Genomic DNA, 15,608 nt, shown 5'->3' with positions numbered 1-15,608 from the left:
ATTGGGGCGCCAAGGAACTATGTTGGAGTTTCACTTAGACAAAAGGAGTGATTTGACGCCATCTCGTGGCATCGTGCTACCAAGTAACTGTTTAACAGAGTTGAGGAGCTGCATTTAGACAAAAGTAGTGCTTTTCTGCCAGCTTGTGGCATCCGGGTGCCAAAGAACAATAATGAAGTGATTTGAGGAGCTTCATTTAGACAAAAGTAGTGCTTGGCGGCCATCTATAGGGAATTATAGATAAATAATTTGCGTTCTCTCTGTTGCTCACAATTTAATTTTGGTCATGTCATATCTGGGGTCATTTTTTCCCCTCCCTCTTCACATACTGAGCTCCATTTGTTAGAAGTGTCATTCCAGTTGCCAACATAGCTTTTTGTTCTTTCCATGACGGTTGCCAACAGCTCTCCACTGCCAAACATCCACCATACCGTGTGCCTGATTGGGGTTGGGTGGGAAGGGAAGGGAGGGGGGGGATGAGGCAACAACAGGGCGGCCATGTTTGCGTCGCCAAACTTAAAAAAAAAAAGAAAAAAAGTGGGTGTACATTGAATGTTCTTAACGCATGCACTCTGAAGGGTGATTCGTAGTGATGGAAAAATGAAGCTTCAAATTTGCTTCATGAACCAGTTGTTGTATTTTTTTGAGTCCTCAAGATGGCACTGTTGGTTTAAATAAAGAGTTTAAAATATGGCAAGTCAGTGTGCTTTCAGCCCAATGTTGAACCGAGAGTGCCATCTACAGGAGTCCAAAAGTACTACAACTGGTTCATGAAGCAGATTTGAAGCTTCATTTACCCATCACTAGTGATTTGTACTTTAAAAAAAAAAAGAGATTAGCAGCTACAACCTGTTTTGTGTGTTGTAGATGACCGCATTCCAGATGAGCGTGTGTTTGCATATCAAGACATCAGCCTAGAGTGTTATTGTGCCGTTTAGTGTGTGGATGTGTCATGTTTCGGTGCCAGATCACGCTTGTGGAGCAAGCAGGACAGTGGGGGTGTTGTTTGGGTTTGATAACCACAAGCCCATTGTGTTTGTGATGGGTCCAGTGACATTTGCACTCATCCTCCACTCTTCTTTTGTGCATTAAGAAAATTCCTCTCCATGAACCAGAGCAGCTGTGTCATTACACTCGTCATGGTAACAACTCCAAACATGGCAGGACCAATGACAGGACAGTATTAACACACGTTGAGAAGGCGGGTGGGTGCAACCCACACAAGCGGGAGTCCCATATTTACAATGTACAGTGAATGTATCGTAACATGTCCTTTTGTTAAGTGCTTTTAAATTATATTTTCGTATGTAACGTGGACATAAGTGTTTTGTATTCGGGGAAGGGGGGGGGTGTAATGTCTTTCTATACAAAAGAGAAGCTGCTTCAATGTAACCAGGTACCTGCCTGGAAAAAAAAAAGCAAAAATAAAGACTGACGGTTAACGTTGTGTTGTCTTACAAAAAAAAAAATCTAATTATATGTGCTTGGATAGGTTCATTTATTCATCAAGATTTTTGCCACTCACACACGCTGGCCTTGTGATTGGTGTGCAGTTTTGTAAAAGCCTGAATAAACAACACCGTCAGGGCTCACGTAATGACAGCGGTGATCCGGAGCCATGTAGGAGGACATTCGTTCATGAGGTCTAACATGCATACAGAGCAAAATACCGTACTTTTCATGAGAACTTCAAAATCTGGCCGTACATGAGCGTTACACGACTATGGAAAACAGTTTAAGCATTTTTTTCAATAGATTTGATATCCACCACTTTTGGCTCACTAGTACACAATTAAAGATGCACTAGTAATACTCCTAGGCCAACGTAACAGAAGACTCCTGGTTGCCTACCGTCCGACTAGAACACCAAAGTTCATCTATTAATGTGTAACAATGTCGGAATAATCGAAATGGGGAAAGATGTTACTAGTAAGCCACAGTCATTGTACTACTTGCACTGCATTGTCTTACTAGTGAGGTTCAAGCACTTACTTGTACAGGTGTGGGCAAACTACGGCCCAAACGTTTTAATCCGGCCAGCCGAACTTGAAAAAAAATGTAATAAATAAACCTTGTTGATGTTTTATTTTCTAATACTGTGGTATGTTAATGACATATATTTTGTTGGAATGCTTTTGTTCATTTTTATTTAAAATTACATGTTTTTTGTTTTCTTTTTTTTCTCCGATGAGGTGGCCAAAACACTCCATCCGTCTGCTCCTGGTCTGGACCCACGGTCAAATTTTAGAACCCGTTGTGGCTTGCCAATCAAAAAGTTTGCCCACCCCGGTACTAGTAAACATGGATATCAAGGATATGGAATAAAAAAAATGCTCAAATGGTCTTCCATTATTATCGTCGTCTTCAGGATCTTCCCATCACCTGAACTTAAAGCAGAAAGTGCACGGCAGTCACCGACATGACCAAACCGAGGGCAGTGACAATACACATCACACACATACAGTATTTCCATATTTACATTACATTCAGAGTAAAGCCTTTGTGAGTGCAGATACATTAAAATCTATTCCTTTTTTTGATTGATTAATTATTTTTAAAATCTCTTTCCTGAAGCAGAGCAGCCTTCTGGTTTGGAAGTCCATTCGTCGATACCTCACTTTGCATTTACACTTGAAATGTCTGTATTTTTTACAACCAATAGATTGTGTGTGTGTGTGTGTGTGTGTTTTTTTCCTGTTTTCACCACAAACCGGTAACATCCACATGCACTACCAAAGGTGCTTCAGAGGAACAAATATCAGCTTTAAAAAATAAAGGATAAAGTGGAAGCTAAGCTTTTTGTATGTTGGCATATGGAAAGCTGTTTGAGAATTTATTGAACATCTTTGATAAGCAAGCTACTAGTGCATGACCCATGCCTACTAATTTGGTCTGGTAGTGTTGCACAGATGTTTACTCATAAAGGTTTAAATGCATACTAGTAGGCCTAAAGTAACATTATGAAATAAATATGCGTAAAACTAGTGATCGTGTGGACATACTAGTGCATGAACCTTAACGTGGATAACTTCTCAAACAGCTTTGACATAACCTGTGACCTGCAAAAAGTGCCGATGATTGTACACGTAACGACAGCCGAACCTCTCACAGCAGACGACGGGCGGGTGGGAGGGGCCGTCACTCGAACTGATCGAAGTTGAGCACGTGGCCGTCGAAGTGCGTGAGGACGTGCCTCTCGAAGAGGTGCTGCTGGCAGTCGAGGGGGAACTGCTCCGAGCACACGGGGCAAACCTTCCAGTGGCTCTCCACGTGCTGCTCGAAGCTGCTCTGCTCAAAGTGCGGCGGGAAGATCACCTCGCACAGCGGGCAGCGCTTGTGGACGTCGCTGCTGACAAGGACAAGCGTTAGTATTAGAGTTTGAAAGTGCACAAGGTGGGCCAAGTCATGTACCTGGAGTCAAAGCAGAAGCCGCTTCTTGTTTCACCAGGTCTGCCGGACTGATGCTCACAAGATGGCTGATCCCCGACACCCGCCTAAAACACACATCAGCATGAACAACAACACTCCCAAAAATAAGAGAAGTGATTTAAAATTAAATTGGATTTTGTTTTTTACTCTCAAAAAAACTCCTTTCTTACATTCTGAGGCTCCTCAGGTGGGTTCTCCCCAGTCTCCGGGGGGCTGGTGCTGCGTGACGGCTGGATGCACACCACGTCTCTGTCCCAGCCTGGTGCCACGGAGCCGGGATTCGGATTTGTGGGGGTGATCGGAGGGGCGCAGGGAGTGGCGCAAGGTGGGGCCTCGGGTGGCGGACGGCTCAGTTGCTCGGGAGTTAGTGAGATATCTGCTTCCTGGTCTTAATAAATAAATAATAAAAAAAAGAAATAAATAAAACAAAATATATAAATAAATAAAACACCAAATTGGTGATGATGATTGCATTTATCTATCGCTACCAACGACCGAGCATGATGCCACACAGATGCAATATGGCACCTCGCATGGCGTCGGTGGCGTATGGATTTCCAAACTGCAGCTCTGCGGGCCTCTGTGGTACCAGTGGCGGCGGCGACGGGTCCTGGGGGTAGGGCAGCGGGTACCGCAGCACCATAGGCTGCCTGACCTCAGCGCCTTCATCGCGGGCATCCTGCTCTCTACGCCGACTCAGGAAGAGATGCAATTCCTGTGAGGGGAGAAATTGAGTTTCACGTCAAGTGGTCCCAACTTTTATTTCCTTCGACAGTGTTGCTGCCCTTTGTGATAATATGTGACGCACTAGCATTAGTAGCCTACTCATTACTGTAATGGGTGTCAGACTTGGGCTCTCCCCCCTCACCGACCTCCCTGGATGACTTCATTAGTGCTCTGTTAGCAGGTTTAACATTTAAACCAGGGTTGGGGAGGTGAAACAGACACGCCGCCTGGCATTTGCATGGAAGAATGGCACCAGGCAGGTATGAATATATTAATTAGAGGGAGGATAGGGGCGAGGAGGACGGGGCTAAAGAGCAGATGCATGTTCTGAATCAACTCCGAGGAATAAATGGCTTTCAAATATAGCTTAATGACACTTTTGCATTATTTGTTGTTGTATCAGGATTATTATTATTATTATTATTATTAGAGACTTTATATTATTTAATAAATCTCTGATTCCATATCTATTTCCAACTTCAATGGCTGATACGGATCAGCTAAAAATCACGTAATCAGCCCAGATTTTTGACATGATAGAACGAGACAAGAATAATAAAATTAACCAGAACTATAATTATCAGGAAAATGTTCTTTGTTTTCCTCTCTGTCAAATAATTTGATAAATGAGCTTTCGCTGTTGATTTTAAATGTTTTATTTTGCTATTGCTGTACGATCATAAAGGTCGAACAGTCAAGGGGAATAGTACTTTATTTTTTCACAATACTTATTGACCATTTTTTTCTTGCACTCCACAAATACAACATTTGTCAGAAATAGTGAAACTAAAAAAAAAAAAATTTAAATCACCCAGCCCTACCTCCTGGAGTCGCTCCTTGTCTTTCAAAGCTTGGGCAAGGTCATGTTTTAACTCCATCACCTCACTGGTCCGCTCTGCCATCTGTATCTAAACACACACACACACACACACACACACACACACGCGCGGAATGGGAAGTTAATAACCAGCAAAAGTGCATTTCACTCCAGAGGTTTTAGTTCAACTTGGGAGCGCCTGCAGGGAACCTGAAAGAGAAACAATCCCTGATAACAGGAGTTTCATTGTTGATCTGTTATTGATCTTGGACCGCGGGCCGCCGAAAAACAGGATGGCCGTAAATCTGGGAGACACGGTGGTATAGTGGACGTCTCGTCGTCTCTCATTTCATCCCATTACAAAGATTCCAAATCCCCTCGGCTTCTCTCTCTGCTTCATGTCTGTCTGTCCGGCCCACTTTCCCAACTCTTGAATTGTGTTTGCTTTTTTCGCTCCCCCCGCCCCAGTTCTCTTTCATCTCCTCTGCTGCCCCCCCTCTGAGGGATTTATGGCGCAGCATTAGAGGGTGAAGTTCAGGTGGCGAGTCAGCAGTACCGTCTGTCTGTCTGTCTCTCTGGCTTCATCCCCTCTGTGCCTGATGTAAACAGTCGTAAAACATGGCGGTCGGCGGCCGGCCCCCTCCACCCCCCTAGTCGGCCATTAAGAGGCGCACAGGACGCACGAGGCCCTCAACTCAGACAGGAGGTCCGATCAAAGACGGGGGAGTGAGTGGGGGATGGGGGGGGGCTTTTGCTTAGAGCGCCGATAAACACGCTCGCTCTCAAAAGTCGTTCGGTTCATGTTAAGGTGCAAGGTGTTCGAGTACTGAAAAGCAGATTCGTTTTAACTTTGGAGACGCTGCTGGGGAACTAAAATAATGGTGTATATACTTTATTTGGAGGGATTGGTGGCGACTGGTTAACGTCGATGAGTTATAAACAGATATGGAATAATTTTTTTCAACTGATATGGGATTTACGTTTTAACGATTGACAGCCGTTATAATGGGGCGTTAACTACTCACATTTTTTTTTTTGCTTTGTTGGATTACTGTTACAACTCAATTATGAGCAACAGCAATGTAATGAGATCCGACAAAGAGCAAAATGACGTGTTGAATATTGTGGTTGCAGTTGAAAGGATCTCATTCGATTCTGCAGCTCAACTTAATGCGGAATGAGAGGATCAAAAAAGTACAATGGCCAGCTCACTCGAAATCGCTCTTCCTCATTGGCCAGACGCTGTTTGAGAGTCTCATTGATGGCGCACTGCTCCTTCCACTTCTCCTCCATCAGTGCCAGCTCCTCCTCCACGGAGTTACTCTGTTCCCGCTCTGCCATTTCGTCATCCCCTCTTCTCCTGCCCTCCAGCTCCCCATCCTCCTTCTCCTGCGTCTGCTCCGTCTCGGCGTTCCCCTTGCTGCCCGCCCACTTGGTCTCGACCTCCACCCAGCTCGTCAGCCGCAGGCTGTCCTCTCTCCTCTCTTCTCGCTCCTCTCCCTGGTTCACATCCGCCTCTGCGCTCCACGTTGACTTGTTCGCCGTCTTCTTCTCCTCAGTCTCTGTGCTGCTGTGTGTACATTCCAGGTTTTCAAGTTCAGTGCAGATTGTCAAGGTAGAGGCCTCTTGGAGGGCACCTGCGGCAATACTTGCTGCAAAAAAATAAATCAAATAGGAATTCCAAGATTATTATCCTCTTAGCAACTATTTAAAAAAAAAAAAAAAAGCAGCCAGCAGATAAAATCCCTACTCTTCGCGTTGTTTTGCATAAGACAAAAAAAAAAGGAGCCATTTGGATAGGCAAAAAAACAAGCCGTGATTTATCAGCATTTTTGGAAGCTTTTGACAAAAGGTATTTGCTTTCAAGTTGGTCATATTTTTCCGAGGTTGCCTTACCTCACTTGTACAAATCTTCGTGACAAAAAAAATAAATAAACGGGGAGAGGGGATTTGATGTTACTCTTACATTTCTCCTGAAATGTTATTGTTACTGCAAAAATCATACCTGCTGTGGGCGAATCAGGACTTGGGGTCAAAGGCTCCAAGACTGTCTCGGTCGATGCATTTCTCTTGTGCTCCTGTGCACAGGAAAGCATTTGCAAATACGTGAAGGCGTAATTATGTTTGCCGCGTCTTTCTGGTTTCACCGCACATTCACTCACCGCGTGCGACTCGCTCGTGTTCAGTTTGGCCACCTGCCTGCGGAGCCGCTGGCACTCTCTGTATTTTTCCTTATAGTGTTCGGCCGCCATGTGGAGACGCAGCTTCAGCTCCTCCACCTCCCTCTGCAGCTCAGCTTCAACTTCTGAGACGATCAGCACACTAGATGCCAGCTCTCCACTGGTCCCAACACCCTGAAATGAGAACATTTTACCGGAATGTAAATAATTAGCAAATTTAAACTGATCCTAATACAAGGAAATACGTAAATATCCAAATTATTGTCGTGATTTACTGACCACTTCCCTGTGTGCGGAGCTCCTCATGCGGTCCAGTTGGCTTTCCATGCGTTGGCACTCGGCCTGCGCTTCAGCCAGGCTGGCGCGGAGCTTGTCGGCCTCCAGGCGGGCACGGTATAGTTCGGTCATGGAGTGGTCCCGGGCGTTGGCGGAGTCGCGGAGCTCCGAGGCCAGCAAGGCCGCTTGCTGGCGGGACGCGGCGAGCTGCTCCTCGGCTTGACGGAGTTGCTCGCGGACACGTGCCAGATCGGCCTGGAAAGAATTTTGTTTTTTTTTTCTTCTTCACTAAAATGCTTTGCTTGTGTTTTTATTAGTTTTAGTATTAGTTTTAGTTTTTCTGATACATGTAGCCGTGCCTCAGTCTGTCAAGCTAGCTTGCATATGATCACAAATACCTTATCAGCTTTGAATGTGAGTAACTCTTTCTCCAAACTGTCCCGCTGGGCCACACAGCTCCTGAGCCTGTCCAGCTCCTCCTGGAACTGAGCGATCGTCACCTCCCGGTTGAGCTCCACTGCCTTCAGCATCTGCATCTCGGCGCTCAGCTTGGTGTTCTCCAGCTCAGTGCTGCGCAGCTGGGCCTGCCCAAGAGTTATGACGAGAAACGGCTCAGACTGACGACTCTTCGTTGGTTATCAAGCGGTTTCCATTTCTCACCTTGTAGAGGTCCCTCTCGTCCTTCTCGTTCTTCAACTGGCTGTCCAGGTTGTCTCGCTCGGCTGTTAATTTCTTCAGACGGTCACGCAGGCTAAAGAGTTCAAGGGAGAAGAGGGCCAAACTGAACAAGGCCCTGGCAAATTATCTGGAACTAAAAGGATACACTTGCTGGACACAATCAGTGTCTCCGTTTTTACTGACATTTTCAAAAGGCGTGATTTCATTTTATAATAGCTCCTAATTATCTATTAGGAGGCAGTGATGAAAGCTTCGACGGCTTCATTTCAACAGTGCCTCACAGAAAGGAATGATGATTGAAGGAAACGTGCACGGGTCCCCGCCTCTCACCAGTCCAGCTCGGTCTCTTTCTGGAGGCCTCTCTGAGTGACTCCCAGCAGGTCCTCCTCAAGCTGGCGCACTCGATCCGTCGCCTCCGTCAGCCTCCTCCTCACCTCCTCCCGCTCCTCCGACACACACTGCAAGGACCGCAGGAGCTCCTGAGCAACAGAAAGGATATGCTGGCTCAACGTGAATCACGCTATACCGAGGACTGAAGTACAGGTGGTTCACATCAAGCTGTTCATATATGTTTTGCTCCTGTATCTCAGCAGAGCAATAAAGTGTTGACTTCTTCAGAATTACAAGGTAAGGCGATGTATAAAAAAAAAATTGAACATGGAAATATGAATGATACAGTGATTTATTTCAAGTGTTTTAATTCATTTCCTCTTTTCAAATGCTCCCACAGCACCTGAATCGCCTGCGGACCATTCAAGTCGTTTCCTGCCGCTGACTTAAGAATGAAATATACACGATATATATCATAACTGGGACGTTGCTCACACTGTGGAAGAGTCTGAGGCTCAACATGATAAATAACAGTAGCGGTATGTAACAGAGGCATGCGTGAACAATCGTCAAGTGGCTTGTGCCGTGTGAAAAATTTCTTCACGTGGTGCATCTGCATCTAACAACTTGTTTGAACTTGTGAGTCAATCAGTAGCAAAGAGCAGTAAATCAGGTGTGACTAAAATCACCAAATGAGCACTCTTCCACACCCTCAATTGTAATTTATTTACAGTGCATGCACACGCGCACACATAACTGCGCTGGGACACAAGAAGGACTGAAACGTCTGAAGTGGACATGCACACAGTTAAAGTCCAGAGGCCACGACCCTCAAGGGCTTGGCTCTGCCAACATCACTCTATGATTTTTTTTTTATGGCTGCTGTTTGGGAAGCAGTTTAGCAGTTCATAAAGACCTTATAAAAAAAAGTGTGGTCATAAAATTAGCAGCCGCAAAAAAATGTACTTAGCATAGCATGTAAAACTCAAAAGGATTATTTTCATCAGGCGTGACATGCTTATTGTGAAATAAATGTGGACGAGCACGCACCTGTTATACATCCCTAAAATGTAGTTGAACAAAAATCAGAGTAGTAATAAGTGAGTGTGTGTGTGTTACCCAGAAATTTATGGCGATTTTGCCCTTAAAAGAGTAACTAAAAAGTCGAACTCAAAGCAGCCTGCTTACTTTTACGCTGCACTGTACAGCGCCACTAGGGGGCGATATTACACAAGAATAAAAGATGATAAATATGATTACATCTTTCTAATTTGTCAAATTAGCCATTATTACTATTAGCAACCAGGAAGCGAAGCAAACAAGCGCTTCATGAGAATAAATTTAAAAAATCTCTTTTTTACAAACATGTCTTGACAGTCAATCTAATTTGATAAATGGCTTCATCTGCATTTCAGTGGTTAAACCATTTTAAAGTGAAACAGAGGAAATAAAGCCATCGCGTGACTGTGCGGTGTTTGTCCCTCAGCCTGGGTGAGGCGGTTTTGTGAACTACCCTCCTTTCATTCCACACATGGCCAGAAAAAGGCTTTGCGAGCATAATGAGCGTTTGTGTACGCGTGTTTGTGTGTGTGCGTTGAGGAGCCCAGTGGACCTGCATGTGTATGAGTGCACGTTTGACGTCATGTTTGTTAACTCTGTGGTTGCGATGGCATCGTCCCTGACGCCAGATGCCCGGGAAATCGGAGTGGCAATTTCGTTCTGGCCCACTGAGCCGGGTCGTTAAAGCCGCAGACAAAAGACCGTCGTGCACATACACACAGTGTGAAACAGACACACACACATGCTGGAGCTAATTGTGTGTCTCTTGAGCCTGGATGCAGATTATTCATAAATCCGGTGCCTTTGAAGCGTTCAGACCTGTGATCACTGGTGAGGAACCGGCTCCAGCTACAAAATGTGTGTCCGTGCACACACACACACACACACACACACACCCACTCGCACACCTAAAACAAGTACACACTTCATCACCTTCTGTTTGTGAAATATTTACATCAGTGGACTGTTGGATGGAGACCGCGGCGTCTTATTATTTATCTATTGTTTTAATATCCAACCTGATTGTGTGTGCGCAGCAAGCAGCATGTCTCCCCCTCTTGCTCCCGTTCCCGGGAAAGTCGCTTCTGTTCCTCCTGCAGCTGCTGCTTTTCCTCCTGGAGCAGCCGCATGGCCTTCAGGAGCTCCCGGCGCTCCTGCTGCGCCTCTTCCACGCGCTGCCAAACAGTAATAATGACGTTGAGATGAAATAGGTAGTTTTATTGTAGAACAATTTGTGGTGTGTGTCCAAGGCTGAAGAGAATAGAATGACCTGTCATCTATCCAATAATTCATACCTCAAGCAGGCCAGTCTTGGTGGTGACCACCAATATGTCCGAATTGCTGTCATCTTCACTGACAGTCAGCAGCTCCTCGGTGGGCGTGGCTGACCTGAACTGGAACGGTGTGCTGGCCCCTCTTATGTCGCCGCCATGTGTCACGTAACAAAACTGGTAAAATTCCCCATCAGACTTGGGAACATAGTAACCTAGAAGATATAACAATGGAACTATCAGTAGTATTGTGTTACTAAACCACAAATTGCTGTCATCGTAACGCTTGGTGTTCCTTTTGATTGAAGAATGATGGTGTATAATTGTATCAGTTGGGCTATTTAAAAAAAAAATAAAAATAATTTAACTGCAGGGACGGAATTGATAATCTGTGTCTGCCTAGCACTAAGCATTGGATTTTCAATAAAATCCCATAAAACTCTTCTGTCTTCTGTGAATTGAAGATCTTTCACTCGTTTATTTCAAAGACGCTAAGTGCAGGGATTCCGTCTGCAAATTGCTTCTCCTGACGAGTGACACAACCGCAGCATGGCGCTCATATTTTCATTGTGTAATATCTGACCCATTCCAGGGACAGTAAAACTAGTTTGCAGACCCTTACCGTGTGTGCGTGTGCGAGCGTGGTTTCAGAGGCGCTTCGGTCCCAGGCTGACATGTGCGGTTATGTTTCCTTATTAAATAAAAGTGCTGCTTTTTATATGCGTCATAAAATTGTGAAGTTACTTGGGAAAAGCCTGGGTCGGCACGCGGGCTTAAAGTGGTGTGTGTGTGTGTGTGTGTGTGTGCGGCTTCTGTACCTTGAAACACCACATTCCTGTGCACGGTACTTCCTGGTTCATATTTTTCAGGCATGGGGGACCACAGGAAGGTGTAGTAATCTCGAGCCGTGCTCCAGCCCACCTGCGGACACGCCAAATAAAAGCATTAATGTTTACTCCACACAACAGTCTATACAGAGTTGTGTGCGTCATCAAAAACATCTTATGCAATATCTGTTATATATTCAGAAGTCACATTCAGTCACAAGAACGGCACAGAGATAGTAAAGCAGTGTTTCACAGTTTTAATTGCGCCGAGGCACAGACTTGGGTGAATCTGTGCTTGTCACATTGATTATCCGGGAGACAAATATCAACACGGTGAAAGTCGGAAAAGTTCCCACGGACAAAAGTATGGATTATGTTTGGTATAAACAGAAGTACGCTCCTGAGAAAAGTTTTGAGTCTTGGTTTTGTTCTTTTATATATTCAGGCGCTACAAAAGTGAAAAATGTTGTCTTTTTTTCTTGTTTTCTCCGCTTTTTAGTCAGAAACCAGCGTTTTTAGGTGAAACCAACCCATGTTTTACTGTTGATTACAAAAGCAGGGATAACACTAGAAACAGTTGTTTCTGGTGAAAGAACAGCGTCTGACTGCTTTAGGGGGTAGGTTTGGCGCTAAAACTGTCACAGGACACAATATTTTGTGGGTCTTGAACGATCAGATAAAATGATTTAAAACGGCTTGCAATGAAAAACTCGTAAATTTACTTCATCAAAACCTGGATTAGCATTAGATTGTTTTGTTTTAGCTCACACTCAAGTTGTTGCGCGGTAGCATCTCCATAATCCTGCTTCAAACAGTAATAAAGAGCATCTTTTTGAGAAGTCAATAAAAAAACAATGAGGGCAACAATTTAAACCACATTCTCCACTGTCCCTACCCCTGTTTGGATTTCCAAAAAGTGGTGCAGCTGCGGGAGGAGTGGTCAGGAGCGAGCATGCGTGCGCGCGTGCGTGTGTTGCTGGGGTGAAAAAATGAGGCAAAGAAAAAGGTGACAATTTTACACAAAAGCGCAAGGGAGATATTGGGACTGCATGTGTTGCTAGGTGGCAGATGATGAAAGTAAGCCTCGGTGTCATAAACCTGTTGCTCCAAACACACGCACGCATGCAGAGCTGCACTCATGCGTGTGATAACCACTTTGTTACTTATGAGGAAAAAAATGCAGCGACACAAGAGTTTTTCACTTGGACGGCAACCGCACAGCAGTTAGTCGCTGTGCAGGAAGGAACGTGACACCTGTGACTGAAACATGTCACGAAAATGTGTGACAGGAGCCAAGTTAATGTGGGAGGAGGATTAAAAGATACAGGGGCTTAGCTGCAGTTGTGCATGTCTTTTGGAAAATCTAAAACTAAATCAAAATCTACTAACGCCACAGGTATGATTATCTTATCCTATTTTAAATGAGGAAAATTGTGATGAATTTCATGGGGAAAAAAATATAAAGCAGTGCCTCAGTCCTATCTGTCTTGGCCCGCGATGGCCTCCCACCAGCCCGGCTTGTCCGCTCACGTGTGTTAACAGAGCAGCGAGGAGACATAAATAATTTTGCTAATTGCAGAGTGAAGTTGACTGGCGTTCGCGTTGGTATGGTGTGGCATTCCAGCACAGCAGTGATGTTATAAAGTAATCACAGGCACGGTGACTATCAATCATTCAGCCAAGGTGTGAGTGAACAGCACGATGACACTTAAATTACACTCTTGCGCGGCGGGTTTCTCCCTGCTCATCCAACAAACATGCCACGACCAAAATCCTCCACGGGGCTTTTTAGACAGCTGTTGGCTTTACCGTATTTAAACAAAATCAAGATTTGATGTGAGGAATATATTAAAGGACTGATAGGAAAATTATTTGAAGAAAAAAGTTGACAAGAGTGTACAATGCAGGTGTTTACAGGCAATCCACACGATTATATCGTCCACGAAAGGCTGTGAACACTTTCGGCCACTAGGAGGCGCCGGTGCACAACTGATTTAAAACAAGCCACACTGCAGTGAGTCATCACTGTATCCTGGCAGGATCCACTCTAGTACAGAAACATATATGATTTGAACAACACTGAATGTTGTTGGGAATGTTGTTTAATACACAGACAACACCCAGATCCTCTAGAATTGTGCGAGAGCAGACACACACATCAGACGTGTTAAGTCCTAACCATCAAACGAGTTTAATTAGCACGGATCAAACCATTTTCCAAATAAACTTCCATCAAATTTACTGCTTTTTAATTGAGCCGGCCGATTTGAAGTCGATGTCTTAAAAGCAACGATGAAATGTTTGCCTTTTGACTTAATGGGGGCATTTAGTTTCTTACATTGCATTTCCTGTTAATTAGGTCTAAAATTATATAGGCTCGATGCAAGAGTAATTGGAAGGATGGCGAGGAGGACACAAATGGGTAAAGGAAAGAGGTCCTAATAAGAATCAAAGCGGTTTGTGATGTTTTCTCCGCCCCCCCCCCCCCCCCAACCTCTCTGTAAGGCTCTGTGAATGAGCATATGATTTACCTTAAAGATGCCCACCCAGTCTTTGGGGTGAGGCGTGATGTAAGGGGTGAGAGTATAGCGACATTCCAGGGGTGCCTGAGGCAGGAAACTTTTGCCAACATTTAGGAAGATGACGTGGGCAAAGTTGGACGTTTCCATGATACTGACGCTGCTGCCAGGTGAGGAATCCACCACCTGAAACGAGGACATTGTATCTGCTGCTCACTTCATTTGTCTGTGGAAGAGAAGCAAAGTTTACTTTTTAACGTACAATGGCTTCCTTTATAATGGGTAAGATGTGGCCCTCCATGGCTTCCTTCACTTCTTTTCAAAACCCGTCACCCATCATGAAAATTGAGCATTAACCAACACATTACAAAAACATACTTGTTTCATTTTAAATGTCTTTACATTTGTTCCTGCACACACAAGTAGTTCATTATGTATTTTGTGAACTTAAACCATGCCAGCCCTAGTGATTATAACTGACAGTTTTCACAATTATAAAAGGCCCACTTGAAGGCAACCAGAACTACGATTTGTCCCAAGATGTAAACAAGTTTGACACAGTTACTTACATAAGAGTGCACATCAAATACACATGCATACATGATGTCATGCACATTATTGTACAAAGTGCACGATAAAAAAGACAGTTCCTTCACAATATTTTCATTATACTATTGAGTGTTTTTTTTAATCAATGTTATTACCTATATTGAACTTTATTACCACATCGGTACTACATAACTACCACATTATGTAATATGAGGTGGATTTGTTGCTGTAATTTTCAGAATCAGATTGGAATCAGTACACTAAAACGCTGATGTAAACAAATGAGCAGTAAAATTAAAGATCTGATGGATACTGATGGTACCCAATCCTGAACCGTTGTTATTATGGTCATGCTAACTGACATACGTGCCCTCAACTCTGAGGCCATTCGATCTTGACTACGCAGTCGTCGTCTCAATTGTGGTTGCTAATCAGCTAACATTAAGCCTGGGAACAGGCCATGTCGTGTCAAGTCATTAGCTAGCTAAGCATTGCACTCGTGACGAGGCTCGCGCAGAGAATGGCTCCACAGACAACAGGGAGGATCACGGGTGATAAATTGTCTTATAAATTAAACGGCACCCATTTTAAAGAACTCCGATTGAGAAAAGAGGGGATATCTCACGGGCTGATTGTTGTTTTGGACCCTGTCCTGTCTGCGATGTTATGAAAACGCAGACGATGATGATGATGCGCCGCTTCCTGAAAGCAGACGATTGACAACTTCCGGGGTGAGGGGGTGACACCGGAGGCTGAGACTGCAGATATTGATAAAAACGAAAGGAAAACTTCCATTAAAGAGTCATTTTTGTTGTTTTTCTTCGTTAATCCACCCTATAACAGAAAATCTCAGATGTATTACTGATATTTTTGGATTATTCACGATTGAAGAGCATTTAAACAGTGAAAACAAAGGATATCCCGCCTTTTGCTCATTCCTATTGGCT

General features: G+C 44.3%; 1 protein-coding gene across 4 annotated transcripts; it reads right to left on the bottom strand.

The window, feature by feature from the left end:
- Positions 1 to 2,026: 2,026 nt before the first annotated feature.
- tax1bp1a (Tax1 (human T-cell leukemia virus type I) binding protein 1a) lies at positions 2,027 to 15,390 on the bottom strand. Of its 4 annotated transcripts, none has more exons than XM_088318857.1 (17): positions 15,287 to 15,390; positions 14,125 to 14,338; positions 11,585 to 11,687; positions 10,791 to 10,981; positions 10,515 to 10,670; positions 8,437 to 8,585; positions 8,089 to 8,179; positions 7,827 to 8,012; positions 7,432 to 7,683; positions 7,135 to 7,326; positions 6,978 to 7,050; positions 6,185 to 6,624; positions 4,977 to 5,063; positions 3,925 to 4,144; positions 3,600 to 3,817; positions 3,412 to 3,494; positions 2,027 to 3,349 (listed from the first exon to the last, which is right to left on the bottom strand). In XM_088318857.1, the coding sequence occupies exons 2-17, from the start codon at positions 14,311 to 14,313 to the stop codon at positions 3,139 to 3,141; spliced, it is 2,841 nt and encodes a 946-aa protein (XP_088174983.1). In that variant the 5' UTR covers positions 14,314 to 14,338; positions 15,287 to 15,390; the 3' UTR covers positions 2,027 to 3,138. The 4 variants fall into 4 exon arrangements, with proteins under 4 accessions (XP_088174983.1, XP_088174984.1, XP_088174985.1 ...); XM_088318858.1 differs by having other exon boundaries at positions 2,027 to 3,346; XM_088318859.1 differs by having other exon boundaries at positions 3,958 to 4,144.
- Positions 15,391 to 15,608: the final 218 nt, after the last annotated feature.

The sequence above is a fragment of the Idiotropiscis lumnitzeri genome, chromosome 16 (assembly GCF_059441095.1).
Source record: "Idiotropiscis lumnitzeri isolate Australia: NSW breed Sydney's pygmy pipehorse chromosome 16, RoL_Ilum_1.0, whole genome shotgun sequence".
Taxonomy (NCBI): domain Eukaryota; kingdom Metazoa; phylum Chordata; class Actinopteri; order Syngnathiformes; family Syngnathidae; genus Idiotropiscis; species Idiotropiscis lumnitzeri.
Note: the sequence above shows the minus strand (reverse complement) of the source record. Positions and strands in the feature narration are given on the sequence as shown.

What these genes read in the sequence shown, in the direction of transcription:
- tax1bp1a (XM_088318857.1), bottom strand. Translation starts at nt 14,313, where the DNA reads ATGTCCTCGTTTCAGGTGGTGGATTCCTCACCTGGCAGCAGCGTCAGT. An exon ending in CAGGAATGTGGTGTTTCAAG is followed by an intron (nt 10,982 to 11,584) that starts GTACAGAAGCCG and finishes TATATCTTCTAG; the next exon opens with GTTACTATGTTCCCAAGTCT. An exon ending in CACCTGAGGAGCCTCAGAAT is followed by an intron (nt 3,495 to 3,599) that starts GTAAGAAAGGAG and finishes TGTGTGTTTTAG; the next exon opens with GCGGGTGTCGGGGATCAGCC.